This window comes from Chiloscyllium plagiosum, unplaced genomic scaffold (assembly GCF_037043375.1).
Source record: "Chiloscyllium plagiosum isolate Xiang-an unplaced genomic scaffold, Cpla_swu_hap1 HiC_scaffold_13, whole genome shotgun sequence".
Taxonomy (NCBI): domain Eukaryota; kingdom Metazoa; phylum Chordata; class Chondrichthyes; order Orectolobiformes; family Hemiscylliidae; genus Chiloscyllium; species Chiloscyllium plagiosum.
In genome coordinates this window covers 66,681,949-66,698,239 of record NW_028270151.1, presented here as the reverse complement: position 1 = coordinate 66,698,239, position 16,291 = coordinate 66,681,949, and the positions used below count along the sequence as shown (strand labels likewise).

At 43.6% G+C, this 16,291-nt stretch overlaps 1 protein-coding gene across 1 annotated transcript in view; it reads right to left on the bottom strand.

The window, feature by feature from the left end:
* The window catches only part of mrps22 (mitochondrial ribosomal protein S22), a 28,689-nt gene extending 14,739 nt beyond the window's left edge, over nt 1-13,950 (bottom strand). The window contains exons 1-4 of the mRNA XM_043702024.2: nt 13,815-13,950; nt 4,952-5,106; nt 3,894-4,058; nt 2,105-2,248 (exon numbers count right to left, since the gene is read on the bottom strand). Of these exons, the coding sequence (XP_043557959.1) occupies nt 2,105-2,248; nt 3,894-4,058; nt 4,952-5,106; nt 13,815-13,950 (600 nt within the window). The remainder of the gene's footprint in view (nt 1-2,104; nt 2,249-3,893; nt 4,059-4,951; nt 5,107-13,814) is intronic.
* Between the last annotated feature and the right edge of the window lie 2,341 nt (nt 13,951-16,291).

Below are 16,291 nucleotides of genomic sequence, written 5' to 3'. Positions count from 1 at the left end.
CATTTGATGCCGCTTCCAAGATATTGTCCCTCCTTACTATAGTAACTGACTTAATTAACAATGCTGCACCACCTCCTCTTTTATACTCTCCACTGTCTTGCCTGAAGATCCTATAGCCCTGAATGTTTAGTTACCAGTCTTGTTCCTCCCTCAATCACATCTCTGTGATGGCAACAACATGGTAATTCCACGTGTCAATCCACAATCTTAACTCCTAGCATTAAAGTAGAGGCCATCCAGTCATGCCTTGTACCCTTGAGATTCAACATGTCTGAACTCTATCTGTATAGGTTCCTTTTCTAAGATACGTTGTGTCAATATTGAACTAATGCACCGTGTCCCATTTCCTGGCTGAACTAGTTTAAACTCCTCTCAGCAGCACTGGTAAACCCTCCCTCAAGGATGCTGGTCCCATTATGGTTCAGCACAGACTGTCCTGCTTGTAGAAGTCCCACCTTCCTCAGAAACAGTTCCAGTAGATCTCTGAATCTAAAACCCTCCCTCTTGCACCAACTCTTGACCCACACATTAAGCTGCTCTAATCTCCTATTTCTGTACTTGTTAGCACATGGTATTGGGAGTAATCCAAAGATTGTAACCTTTAGATCCTGTCATCTAGTCTACTGCCTAGCTCCCTGAGTTCTTGATGAAGGCCTCTTTCCTCATTCTACCATATTCATTGCTAAAGTCACCGTAGTCCTACCAAACCACTGGCTGCCCTCTCAGTAGAGTGGGTGATGGTTTCATCCGAGGGTCACTATGCATCAGGCGAGGGGAAAAGAGGTTCAGAAGGAGAGTCCTAATGGCAACCTCAGAGTGCAGGAATTGAACCCTTGCTGCTGGCATTACTCTGCATTGTAAACCAGCCATCAGCCAACTAAGCTAAGCAAACGCCATGTATGAGACAACTTCTGACTTATCAACCTCCCACTGCCCTGCAGTCACGATAGACATCCCTGACCTTGGCATCAGGGAGCAAACACATCATCCTGGAGTCATGTCTGTAGAAATACCCATTTAACTAACGAATCCCCTGTCACTGTCACTCCAGTTTTCTTCTTCCTCCCCTCCTAATACAGTCAGGCCAATTGTGGTGCCAGATACTTAGAACTGTCTGCAGTCCATTGAGGAACCAACACCCTCATCAGCATCCAAAATGGAAAACCCAGGACCCAAGGGTACTCCTGCACAACCTGCCTCACACTGTTTGACTGCTTGGTGGTCACATATTCCCTTCTTTCCTCCGGTCTCTCTTGGTGCAGTGTGCTCTTCTCTATAAACCCTCTCTATCCATGTAACACTCCGCCTCGTGGACTTGTCACATTGTCTCTCTCCAGCTGCTGCTCGAATCCAGAGCTCACATTTCTGTAGTCGGCAGCACCACCTGCACACGTAGTCACTAAGAGGCAACTATTTTCACACACACAGTGGTGCATGTATGGAATGAACTGCCAGAGGAAGTGGTATGTGAAGGTACAGTTACAACAACAAAAGACATTTGGATAGGTGCGTGAATAAGAAAGATTTAGAGGGATATGGGCCAAATGCAGGCAAGTGGGACTAGTTCAATTTGGCAACCTGGTCAGCTTGGTCATTCATGCCGGTCGAAAGAGTCTGTTTCCATACTGTATGCCTCTATGATTGATTTAAATTTAAAACGTAGTCTTGCTAGCTAAGTTAGTTAATCTAAAAATATATGTCCCTTCCTGTTCTTTTCTTATTCTCTGACTGTTACTAATCGCTGGTGCTTTACAGTTAATCTTCACCTAATCCCTCAGTAATTTTACAAAGGAAAGTTGGTAATAAAATCAAGGAACTGATCTGTAAAAGGCCACCAGGTAAATTCCCTGGTTTTTATGACCCAAACATTTACAATCTATTCAAAATATGTCATTGTGATTTGCTTAATATTTCTGATGGCAATGGTGGAGCAAACACAGGCTGAAGTGGTCTGTAAGCAAACCCTCAATTTATTTATTTATTCAGTCCACATATTCAGCATAACTTCAACCAAAGAAAATAAAAACTTACTTCTGAGCCCCAGTTGCTAAAGAGATAGAATATAACAGCTCTTTGAGTTGAAATAAAGAAAATAAGATCTTACCACAAGTTTTTCATTCTTGAAAATGGGTGGTGGAACTATCCTTCGAACATCACGTGGGAAGTAGACTTGTACCATCCTATCCCGCTCTTCCCAGGTTGCTTTCCGCAACACCCCATTTGGCTCTCTAACCACAATAAATCGTTCCTTGGAAAAAGAACAAGTGGAAAACTTATTTCGAAATGAGCTCACAGTAAATAAACACTGGAGAAAATTTAACCAGGGTGTGCAAGTGTAATTTGGACTCAACTTAAATCATATATTGTGTCTTGCAAACACCTTGGAAATTCCTCATGCATGGCACCATGATATCTAGACAAACAAATATGAGTTGTATTTTGAAACAGAATGAAAACCATTCAATTGCCAACATCCAAGGTTAGACTGGATAGGTAGATAATGGAATATGAAAATATGTAATGTTGATTTGAATAGAACTATTGATTACTTAGAGAGTAAAGGATGATGCAGACATGGGCCAAATGGCTTCTTAACTTCTATGTAATAATATGTACCAGACCTCACATAGGCTCCCCTATTTTAATACACCGTGGGCGGCACGGTGGCTAGCACTGCTGCCTCACAGCGCCAGAGACCCGGGTTCAATTCCCGCCTCAGGCGACTGACTGTGTGGAGTTTGCACGTTCTCCCCGTGTCTGCGTGGGTTTCCTCCGGATGCTCCGGTTTCCTCCCACAGTCCAAAGATGTGCAGGTCAGGTGAATTGGCCATGCTAAATTGCCCGTAGCGTTAGGTAAGGGGTAAATGTAGGGGTATGGGTGGGTTACGCTTCGGCGGGTCGGTGTGGACTTGTTGGGCCGAAGGGCCTGTTTCCACACCGTAACGTAATCTAATCTAATCTAATCTAAAATCAGATGACTATTTCAGGTCTTGTGGCAAAAAAGGGTACCTTTCTCTTCTTATTCTCATCTTGTCCATACAATTAGACATTCTGGACAACTGTCTTGGAAAACACAAGGACCACCATCAGTCCTACAAATCCAAGAGGCCTTGGTTCAGTGCCTGTCCACCCGAAAGCAGACAGGTTGAACTCTTGCTAATAGCTACCCAGTCTTAGGCCTGCACCCGGGAGATTCAATCAGCACAAACCATATCTTCTCTTCCCCACCAGCCCAACAATACATCAACTGACTACAACCTTGACCAATAAATCCATCAGACATGCTGGATTAACTTCCAAAAACAAGAGCCTAATAAACTACTTCATTCCCCTATCTATGAACCTTTCATGGCAAGCACAGTCATGCCAAGATAATCAGATGTTGCACTGCACATTGCTTCAAAGTGGAATGCAACATGCTAAATAGGATTTTATGTATTCAATAATAATTCATGCTTAAAACTAGTGGTAGCTAGCACACGGGCACTAGATGTGGGACAGCTAATATTTGTAAATGTGTTTCTAAAAGCATCATTGTCCCAGCTTTGTCATTTGTATTCTTATTTATAAAGTCCTGTTGTTCAAACTTATTCAATTTGAAGCTAAGATCATTCAAATTTAAACAAGGTAGACAACAAAAAACTATTCTCAGTAGAATACATTTACATTTCTGGGCAAGGGATACATGTGTTTGCACAGCACTATGGTCTCTGAGGGAAATAAACTTGTAGGGATGGAGCTACAGAAAGCTGGTATGGGATAAGTAGCTAAATAACTTTTTCTGCTATAATGACTCTAAGATTGAAAGGAGATAGCAGATACATAATAGGACAAAACAATGATTAAGTGTTAAGCCTATTCAGGCCCTTATTCAGACCCTAGAAAGTACTTACTTTGTGTGGAATGTCAAAAGTTATATCTGTGAATACATATTTAGCCGTTTCCAGACCATCAAGAATCTTATCTTCTACTAATATATCATTGATTGGTTCTCTTTCACTTAGTACTGGTGGCATTTTTAGTCGAGTTTGAGCTACTTCCACAGCTTTCCGATGAGCCTGTGAAAAGATGTCACATTTACTTTAGCCATATTTCCCAGTCACAAGTCCTCAACTACTCAGATGCAAATCCATTCCATAATGTGAAATTGTGACTTGCAAATTAGTTTGTCAATAAGATGCTTAACATGAGTGGGGAGCCACCACCTGTCTAAAATTTCTTCAAATCAAGCTACTGAGAAATCTAATCAGCCAATGCAGCAGAAAGAATTTCCATTTTGCCTGATTGCACACACTTCACAGTCTCACAAAAGATATTTATTCAGTCCTCAGAGGTACAGCTTGATATCAAACAAGGCTCAGAGACCCCAACTGTGAGCCGTGGTATTACAGAAAAGATGTATATGACCATATGAATTAGGTACAGTAGGACCTTTGGCCATTTCAAGTCTGCTCCATCATTGGTGGCTTCAACTCTACATACCTGTCTTGTCCCCTAATCTAACCAGATAAAAGCACAAGTTACCATCACTAAGCGTTGGTAACCCTCCCAGCGATGGTCCAGCCAGTTCACCATACTCATTTACATCATGCTGTAGGTGGCAAAATATTTCAGCCTACAGCTGTATGTCTATCATGTGTGATTGCTAATCAATCTCAAATGGCACTGCTGCCCCACAAAGTTCTAATATTGGATTACCAGGTCTGACAAGCATTAAAAAAAAAGCAATAGATTAAACCAACAATAATAAATCTCATTGCAAAACCATTTTCAGATCTTTTTCAATAAACTAAAATACAGATCAGTTCTACCATAGCAGAAAAAAATCTAGTACATTCAAAACAACTGAGTAATAACTATCCAAATGGCAAGAGAGGGGTTTGACTCTGTTTCTCCTCCCTTGGTAATTTATTGAAATTGAATGGAAGAACGCAAATAGCAGTAAATGTACCTCCTCAAGCTGCTCATTTGTCATAAGCTTGTATGTAGGTGGTCTCAGTTGCTGCTGTACAGGTTTGAACACCTTCTCAAGATCAAGGCCTGTTATTCTGGTAAGGATACATTGGACATCTTCATCCATAAACTGGGGTTTTCTGTTTCCAGCTTCTGTCAAACAATAGTAGGCGGAGAGGATGGATTTTTTTTTCACATTTCTACATAAATTTAATATCAGTAAGATTTACTTGCACACAATTCAATATCAGATTCCAACAAAAGGTTGCAAATACCCTGTAAATTCCTCATGCCAGACACCATGACGTCTAGATAAACAAATCCCTGACCCAAACAAACTATTAATGTGCAATTTGCCCCCATTAATGTACAGTTTGTACAATACATGATCAAAGGATAGAGTTTCTTGGCAATTTAGGTAAATGCTAATCTGAATTCAGGTACTATACACAATGCGATACAGATTGCTGAACGAAAATATCACCATTAATGCTGCCAGATATCGTTAAAAAAAAACCAACTGGTTTTTGAACATCCATCAGGAAAGAGAACAGGCCACCCCTGCCCACTGCGCCTATATGTGACTCCAGTTTCTTGCAACATGGTTAATGCCTAACAAAGTGTAGCACGGCTTTCTGTCATTTAATAGAAAAGCTACTTGCAGTTTGGGAAGCCAGTCACCATCTCACACTTTATTAGGGATGGTGGGCAATAGATGCACCTTGCTCATGACCATCAATTTTATAAATTTGTACAATGGAGAGACCTCAAACGATATTTAAAAACACAATAGCTTGGAATGCACTTTTAAAAATACAGTACAATTCATTCTGAAGAAACATTAGTGTATCATGCTGGAGTTTTACTGCATTTTGTATAATCTCAGGCTGCCCTGTGAATATGCCTCAAAACACTTGCATTTAGTGTACTCAAGAGTCAGTCTAACATTAAGCACCCAATACTTTCACTTTTCAGATCAACATACATACAAACTATTTGCATTGATGGGGATTTAGGATTGTAATAGGAGCTTAAATGACTCCATCTTTTAAGTATTCCCTTCCTTCAGATTCCAACATTTTTATGTTCCCAAAAAAAACACAAAAACTGTCAACTCTCAAATCCCAGTCCATCCTTCCCCAAATTCCATAACTGAATCCCTCCAAATAAATTTCTTCCCTTGCCAATGAATCTGACTTTTATTAAATATATCTGAAACTTGCAACCTCTCTTTTCACCTTCAGGAAGCTTCTTAAACCTTCATCTGTGAAGTACTTTTGATCACTTGCTCTAATAGCTCTTTATGTAGATTAGTGTCAAGTTTAGTTTGATAATGTTCCTGAGAACGCCCTTGTAAGGTCTTACAATGAGTAATGTAACCATTAATTATTATGATATCCACCGTTGTCATGGACGATTGCAACCACGATTCAACATACAGGATGCCACCTGGGGCAAAAAGAAAGAATCCATTAACAGAGTGACCTGCACTTATGTAGCACTTTTCATGATCAACTGACTTCTCAAAGTGCTTTACGAAGTACTTTTTGAAATGTAGTTACCGTTGTGTTGTAGGAAATGTGAATAGAAAACTCCCACAAACATCAATGTGATAATGACCAGATAATCAGATTTTGTGAAGTTAATGGAGGGTAAATATTGACCAGGCAAACTCCCTGGCTTCTCTTTGAAATGCACCTACATTAGCAGATGGAGTCTTAGTTTAATGTCTCCCCCAGCAAAGAGAAAGGACATCTGACAATGCAGTGTTCCCTCAATAATATACTGGAGAGTTAACTTTGATTTTTATACTCAGCTCTAGGGGTGGTACTTTAAACTTTCACTGCTGACCAGCTATGCTGTTCAATGGTGATGCTATGTAATTAAAATTGACAATTATCCTGCAAGCTTGATCTCCACGGTGGACAAAATAAAGAGTTTGTGGGGATCTCCCTGTCCCTTTCCAAGATACAACATTCTGACCTGGCCATACATGATCATCCTCTGTCGTTACTACATGAAAAATCTAAAATTCCATACGAAATTCCATCATGGGTTCATAACCATCTGAAGACGAGCGAATGCTAGTGGAAGAACAATCTGCACCTCAAGAAGATCCAACATTACTTTCTCACAGCAATTCAGTGTAAGCAATAAATCCAGTCCTCCCATTGTCATTCAAATGCTATGAACAATTCAAGAAACAAAGTCTACAAGAATGGGTAACCATGGTGTGTGGGCTGACTGAATTCAGCAGGTGTCTAAATCATTTTCACCACGGCAGCTTTGAGATGCAAGGATAACATGAGCAATTCATCGGGCCTCACGCACTCTATGGCCAGTTTCCTTTCATAATAGATTTGTATGGTGTGAATGGTCATCAGTTTAAACTTTTTGAACCTTCAATATTAAGTCAGTGGTGCAAAAGTATCTCACAGCACTCAGTTCACATTTGTTTCAAGGTGGTGAGCAACAGTCAGCTTTCTGCAGCTTCTGTTAGGTCAGTGGTTTTCCTTAAATCTATGGAAAACGTGTTGTGAACAAGAGAATTGCAACTTGGAGGGAGACTCAGGACTGGCAAGGGTGTGTCAGTGCCAAGGGAGCGATGTGGTTTGTGGTCAAGGACATGGAAGAAGCACCCAAAACAGGACAGAGGGAAATTAGGAGCATGAAGGAGTGAAAGAGGGAGGGGGCTGGCATAATGGCCATGGTACAGGTGGTGCGAACATTCAATCGAACAGTCAATAATAAGAAAATTAGGGGTCTGAAGATGATATCTCTGCTGTCTGCAAGTGGATCAATCTCAGGCTGTTGGCTTGCTGAATCCTTACAGAGCTTCTGCACTTCACCTACATTTCAATTATTCCAATCAAATGCGATTTTGGACAGGATCTGAAGTAAGTGAAACCATTATAATGGGAAATATTTACAACAAAAGTTAATTTTGAAAAGCAAAGATGGGACCATCTTTGCACCCTCAGTTAGTTTTCTGTTCACGGGAATGGAGTTGCGAAGGCTACTTATGGTGCACTGCCTCTCAGTTTGACTGGCCGACTCTTTAATAGCTCACCCGTACCTGCTACACTGTCAGCAGGTATATCCACTAAAACTCTCTCTCTTCCCCCTCCCTGCATTGGTATAGCTTGTGCACGTCACAGCATTTCAATTTTAGCTACTGTACAGAGAAACCTGGATTATCCGAATGAAATGGGCAGGCACTATTTCATTCGGATAATTGATTATTCGGTTAATTGATTAAATACCTCTCCTCTGGGACTCGGAATTTTCTGAAGTTTCATTTTTTCTCGCTCTGCCTGCCTTGCTCCCTCTCTCTGTCTCAGGGTTTGTTTCTGAGCAGACACACACTTGTGTGTAAGGGACCTGCAGCATTGCTGAAGCCTCCCGCCACCCCTCCCCTCAAACCCCATCAGTTCAATGGGGTTGACACAGCGAGCACTCGCTATGTCCGCTTGCCATTCAGGAGACAAGGCAGCAGCTCAACTGGCACCCCCCACCCCCCCACCAAATCTGACCCACAATCTCGCCTGTCCGCCCCCTAACCCCATCTAGCCCTGCCCCGTCCACTCCTCCCCACTCTCTGCCCTCCAACACCATCCAAACCCGCCCCCATCCATCTCCTCCAATCATCCGCCCCCACAACCCCATCCAAACCCGCCCCCCCATCCGTCCCCTCCAATCATCCGCCCCCACAACCCTGTCCAAACCCACCCATCTGTCCCCTCCAATCATCCGCCCCCATAACCCCGTCCAAACCCACCCCCCACCCGTTCCCTCCAATCATCTGCCCCCACAACACCATGCAAACCCACCCCCCCTCCATCCCCTCCCACCGTCCGCACTACCAACCCCATCCAGACCTGCCCCTATCTGCCTCCCAACCCCCTCCAAATATACTCCCTGACCGCCCTCACACCGGCCCCCCTCCCATGTTCCACTCCCCCGTTCCAACCCCCATCCTCTCTGGAACAGCCAGACTGGACACCAACAATAAGATGCTGCTGCCTTTCTTTTGGGGGGGGGAGAAGTCTCAAAATAGTTCATACGTATATATATATATACACACACACACAAAACTTTTTTTACAAGTTCCACCTTTGCCCTGTACAGGACAATATTGAAGAGATTATCTGGAAAGGGGGTTGGGGATTTAGAGTTCACTCCTGTGTAGAGCTCCAGGGAAAGTGTGGGGGGAAGAGAGTGAGAGGGCAGGCGGTTAGTCATTTGGAGATGGTGCCTGGGCTCCCATTGATGACCAGATCTGTTCTCAGCAGCATTTCAGTAAACTGAGTTCATTTTTAATTATTGTAAACAAAAGATGTAATATGTGTTGGAAGCACCTCTTTGAAGTAATGTTTCTATTGGGAACTTGTGATCTTTTTTGGATAATCTGAAATTTGGAAAATTGTTATTTGGATAATCGTGGTTCCTCTGTAATTGTGAGAGAACCAGCAAAAGGCAAGAGGGGGAAATGGTGCTCAGTCCCTGTTCTGCGATCAGGAATGGCCCATCATCATTAAAAGTCTAACTAAAGACTCTGACAAACAGTCAGCAGTGTCACAAAGGGCTCATTCTCTGCTGCCAATCCTATGCTATGGAGTGAAAGCCACATGTCAGCATTGTGAAGCACAGCTCCAAAAGGATATCATGGTTTGTATTACTTGGTGGATCAAACCATAGCCACAGTGACACTTACAAGTAAAGTTTGGACCCATGTCTATTTACTTGTTTGATAACAAATATTATCTCCAATACCCCATTTACGGATGAAATGTTTTAAAGCTTTTCTGAAATTTAGCCAGTTTTTATCAAAAATGTTATCAGTTACAACAATGGCACTCAGACACATTTTGGAATCAGAATCCATTGCTGGTCCCTGATTTATATTACCCAATAAGCAATTATTAATGATCCACAGCTTTCTAAAGCTCCAAAAGGGTGGGGCTAAATACCAAGAAATCATGAATAATAGCTCTAGATACATCAATCTGCAGCAATCATAGTTGTGCCCAAATCAGATGCCAATATTACAAAGTTAAAAGACATGCCATTACAACGTATTTATTCATTTACTGTATTCTTTAAACAAAGTATAATACCTTGTTTGAAAGCACTAATTGGTTTATCTTTAAAACTTCATATGTAATCTTTATGATAGGACATAGTGGATATTCCAATTCATTCTCCCAACATTAAAAATGAGTTATGAGTTCAGTAGGTCACAGTACCTCTGGATCGGTCAGATATGGTCAGTTTGCAATAGAACAAATGTCTACTGCCGATATCACTGTAACTCAATAATTGCAGCCTAAAATAATCATAAATGACTTTTATTTATTGGCACCTTTAACAAGTCAAAAATGCCTCAAGGTGCCCCATAAATATTCCAAAGGAAACAGACACCAATCCAAGAATGGAGAATTAGGGAGGTAACTGAAAGCTTAGTCAGAGAAGTGGGTTATGAAGCAACTTCCAAAGATGGGGGCGGGTGTTGGAGGTGCAGAAAGATTTCAGTACAGAGACCCAGAATACAAGGTTCTGCCATCTGTTGACAGTGAAATGAAGATAAAATACAGTGTAGGAGCTAGAGAAATAGAGTGATAGGGGATGATACATGGAAAGGGCTAAGACAGTGAAAAGGGGAAGATGTCTCTCTCTAATGAGATAAGTGATGTGAACAATTTCTTGTTCACTCCAAAACAAATCCCCTTTAAAAAGTTACACATTTTATTTCCAGGCCTCTTTCCTGACCTGACACATTGATGAAGAAGTTTCTTGTGTCATCAGCTGTGTGCTCGTGTTCTAGAGACAAAGGTGACACTAAGTGGGCCACACTGACACTGAAGTCCTTTTCAAGTGGTGAATGAAGATTTTATTATTCTTAAAATATGTTTGTGTACTGTAAAGGTAGTAAATGAAACAGATCAGTTCTGTACAATAGCGTATGAAGAAACTAACACTGAAGTTTGACACTATTCAGCAAACAAACCACAGGCCTTTCTTTACTTGGGTAAGACTTTATTTACATGTATTCGAGGGTACAATAACTGAACAGATGCCCATTTAACTTCAGCAGAAAGACCTCAGACAGTGGTCTTTCCCCACTGCGCCTTTGTGGTGGCTGCCCCACGCTTCAGTGTGTCCCTCAGCATGTCGCCCTGGACCTTGCTATGTGTCAGTCTGCAACACTCAGACAAGGTCAACTCTTTACACTGGATGATGAACACATTTCAGGCAGACTGAAGATGGTCTTTCAGTTCGCTGATGTCCTGCAGGTGCAGTCAATGTTTGTCTCAGTGTGCGTCCCGGGGAATAGACCGTAAATCACAGAGTCCTATGTCATGGAGTTGCTCAGGATGAACCTCAACAAAAAAAAACACTGCAACTCTCTCCAGACTTCCTTTGCAGAACAAGATGTGTGACTGTCTCTACTCCCCAACAGCCACTTGGAGAGCAGCATGCGGTGTCACAGAGAGTCTGGGCGTACATAAAGGATCCGAAGGGCAGTGTCCTTCTCACCACTAGCCAAGCTACATCTTGGTGCTTGTTGGAAAATTCTGGTAGTGAGGCATTCCGTCAAATGACTGAGAGTCTGCTCAGGGAACAACCAAACAGGATTCACCCTCTCCTTTGCCCACAAGGACTAGAGGACACACTATGCTGACCACTTACTGTTGGACTTGTGGTCAAAGGGGCTTTTCTTTGTAAATTTCTCCACGAAGGACAGGTGACACAGAACGGAGCGTTCTGCAGCAACGAGGCCAATCCCATCCTTCACAGCACAGGGGACAAGTAGAACCTCAGTACATAGTGACACTTAGTGTTTGTGTACTGAGGGACTACACACAAAGGTGGTCATTAGGATGAGTGCTGCATTGTGTATGTTCTCCCCCCACCTTGTCCAGATAGCTTCACACATGGTGTCCCTACAGACACTATCCATCTCTGACCTCCAGATGAAGTGGAAGACAGCTCAAGTGACTGCAATGGTGCAGACCTGCATCACATACAACAACAGAGAGGGTTTTTAACCTGCAATGAGGAGGGAGTGGTGCTCCCAAAAGCCCAGTTTCTGCCTCATCTTGCGAAACGGTCCTCCCAAGGTTTTGCGCACACTCTAGCCCCTCCGAACCATATTCCTAGCACCTTCAGGAATTCTGTCCTGATGATGAGGCAGGCATCCACCCCCCATGTCCTGCACATAGATGATCGTACCCCTGAGGAGCGGGAGGATCTCTGAGATCATCCTGCCCAGTACAGCACAGGTTTGGCTGGGGCGAATCCCTAATCCCAGAGCAGACCTGACCCGGTTGGTGATGACCTTAGACACGATTTTTTAATCTGAATTTGGTGGTGATATTGGTCCCCAATTTCTAATTTCCTTCCACTTCCCCCTTCTGCTTGTAGATGAGGGTGATGATACCTTTCCTCATGGATTTGAACATGCTACCTGCTAGAAGCAAACCGTCATCCACCCCCAGCAGGTCCCAGCCAATCAAGTCCCACAGAGCTGAATACAACCTGGACCTTCGTCAGCTCATCCAGAGATAATAGCTGATCCAGCCTCTCCCATGGGCTGTTGACTAAGACCTCAGTGTTAGAGGACAGGGACAACTGGGAGGCTGCACTGTCTGTGGGCCTCATGTCTGGCATAAAAGGATTTGCTAATCCTCAGGATGTCAGACTGAGATGACATTACTGAGGCATCTTCTTCCCTCAGGCTGCCGAGCACAGAGCTCTCCCTGTTCACCTTCTCGAAGTAGAAACGTGAGCACGTCTCATCTTGCTCCATGGTGTCGATCCTGGACCGGAAGATTATCTTGGAGATCTCCGAGGCAAAGAGCGAAGTTTGCTGGCTCTTCACTTCCTGGAAATTCTTTGTGACATCAACCCCTATGATCCGCAGCAAGAGTAGGTTCGGTATGTTTCTCTGCAGTTTGGACAGTTTTCTACGTCTGTCTCTCTCACCTTAAGAACACCTTTGAGGATGAAGAACCTCTTGATGTTCCCCTTGACTATTTCCCAACAGTCTGCTGGAAATTCAGAAAGAGGCTTCAGGATTCTCCAATGTGTAATCCCTTTTGAGTTACTCAATTGTTCTGGTGCCGACAGTTTCACGTTCAACTTCCACATTCCGTTGCTGGCTCGCTGGTTGTCCTGTAGGTGACAGTCGGCCAACAGGAGGCAGTGATCAGAGAAGAACACCGGCTCGACATCAGTGGATCTGACCAAGAACGTGCAGGACACACAAGAGTCATACAGCGCAAAAACAGACCCTTTGGTCCAACCAGTCCATGTTGACCATAATCCCAAACCAAACCAGTCTCACCTACCTGCGCCTGAAACCGAATATTTCTTATTCATCAATTTGATGTCTTTTAAAAGTGGTAACTGTCCCTGCATCCACCACTTCCTTTGGAAGTTCATTCCACACATGAACCACTCTCTTGTGTAAAACAAAATTGCCCACGTCTTTTCTAAATGTTTCGCCTCTCACTCTAAAGAAAATGCCCCGTAGACACTAAACAGGAAATCCATCCTTGACAGACCCATCAGGAGGCATTATTTTGTGTCTCTAACAGGTTTAACTATTTGAAGGGCATGCTGTGGGATTCTGGATTCCCAGTCACCGGCAGCGAGACCCCCGAAGATGAGCGGCGTTTCCGCGCTGGGGCTGGGGCTGGAGTTGGGGCTGGGGCTGGGGCTGGGGGCTGGGGGCTGGGGGCTGGGGGCTGGGGCTGAGACACAGCACCCCCCAACCCCCGACAGGACGGTGCGGGCCATTGCTGCATTATAAACTGCAGTCTTGCAGCGTACAGCCCAACAATGAAGCGGCCACTCACCTGGACGCCCGGGGCTCTGGGCACAAAGGGCACGCCGCCCGTGCCCACCTCCACCTGCAACCACACAGGGGAGCTCAGCATTGACAACAAGCCGAGAACTCCCCAAGACACGCCGTGCAATCCTGAACGCAGCCATCTTCACTTCTGCAAGAGGCAGCGGTGACCTTCCGCTGGGAGGAGCGCTGTAACACAGCACTCTGGGAGCTGGAGTTTACTCTTTGCAGGGTTTGTGCACACGCAGATTTGTAATGGGAGTGCAATCCTGTTTTCAAAAGAGTCATGGTCACATAGTGCCTATTTGAAGTGAGAGTCGCAGTGTTTTTTTTTAACAGCTTCATTTTTGTTTGGAATTTCAATCAGAAAATGCAACTACTAATTTTAATTGCAGAATATATATTCCATTGATCTATGGTGACTCTTCCCGAAATACGATTCCTGAGCATAAAAGAAACCTCCAACCTAAAATTATAAAACGTGGGAATTGGATGAGTCTTTAAGCGGACTGAGCCGGATCTGCAGAATTTGGAAATACAGCAACTGCATTTCTGTAGCACTTTTTAATAAAATGCCCCCTGGGTGCTTCGCAGTATCATATTGCCAAAACAAGTAGGTTTCATAAGAAACAAAATTAGAAATAGTTAGAGGAACAGCATCTGTGCAGAGAAAGACGGCTATTGAATCCACCAACCCTTCTTTCAGAACTGATAGCTAGGAAAGGGTGGTACAAAAGGTGTTCATACCACCTTTTCCTAGTAGCTATCATAAAGGGATACAAAACGTTAACTCTGCTTTCTCTCTATAGATGCTTCCAGACAGGCTGAGTTTCTCCAGCAATTGCTGTTCGTGTTTCAGATCTTCCGCATCTGTGGTTGTTTGTTTGATTTTAAGTTTTATAAGATTGACTTAAAGGAAAGTGAGTAGGAGACACGGGGTGGGGGTGAAGGTTAGTTTCAGGGTCCAAGCAGGTGAAGGTATGGGCAACCAACACTGGAACAATTAAAATTGGGATGCTCAACAGGCCAGAATTAGAGGAGCTTTGCTAACTCAAAGTATGATCCTGGAGGAATTTACAGAGATAGGGATGGGCAAGACCACTGAGAGTTTTGGAAACGAGAATGGGGGATTTTGAAATCAAAGTTTACTTAACCAACAGGGCCAGCACCAGCATGGAGTGAGGCAAACAGCACAGGACCTGGTACACATGGGACAAGGATAGTGGAGAAGGTGGAATGTGGCAGTCTAATACCCTCGTTTCCCCTTCCCCCATCTCACCCCAGCTCAAACCTTCCACCTCAGCACTGCCCCCATGACTTGTCCTACCTGCCTATCTTTCTTCCCACCTATCCACTCCACCCTCCTCTCTGATCTATCACCTCCATCCCCACCCCCATTTACCTATTGTACTCTATGCTACTTTCTCCCCACCCTCCTCTCATTTATCTCTCCACCCTGTAGGCACTCTGCCTCTATTCCTGATGAAGGGCTTTTGCCCGAAACGTCGATTTTTCTGCTCCTTGGATGCTGCCTGAACTGCTGTGCTTTTCCAGCACCACTCTAATCTAGAATCTGGTTTCCAGCATCTGCAGCCCTTGTTTTTACCTAATAATATTTGAAATAGTCAACTATGAAAATTTAAAAATATATATGAATGAGATTTCAGCAGCAGATGAACTGAGGCAGGGCCTAATTAGGTGATATTGTGGAAGTGGAAGTTGGTGGTCTTGGAGATGAAAGTGGATTAATGGTCAGAAGATCGTTTCTGAGCTGTTTCCTATACCAAAGTATCAAACTGTCTGGTTAGACCCCCAACAGCTACCAGGGAGAGGGATGAATCTGGTGACCAGCGCTGAGGTTGTCTCAAAATGGAGTTGGAGAAAATATCCAGTTTGGATATCAAATACACAGTATTTTCCGTGAGCTAATAGGGGTGCCGAGAGAGATGATTGTGAGATAGTGTGGGGTGCATGTAGAAGCTGGTGTACTTTCAGGTAATGTCATAGAAGGGCAGCATGTAGATGGGGAATAGAAAATGGAACAGCAGAATTGACAGTGCAGGAACGGCGAGTCGGACCATTATAGGTTATTCTCTGGTAGCGACAATTAAATAAATAAAAATGCAAACCGAGCTGAATAAAGGTGAAGAGGTGTGATTATTAATACCTGTATTGCTCACAAGACAAAGCTTTTCACTGTGCCTCGGTACATGTGACCATAAATTCAATTCAATTCATAGTTTGTGGCAAGATTATGAAAGGTTAGGAGTGAGGGTTTACCTTTGTAACAGTCACATAGAAATGGATTTTATGGGCCCTAGTCACCACGCCTGCCTCAAGAGTCCATTAGGTGTCCTGTCATGATCCACTGGGTGGCAGTTTTACTCCGGGAATAATGATACATGATTTTAGCAAAACCTCCTCCCATTTCATAACAGAAAGTCCCACTTTGCAGAGTTGCCAGCTCATCAGATGGCCCTCAGC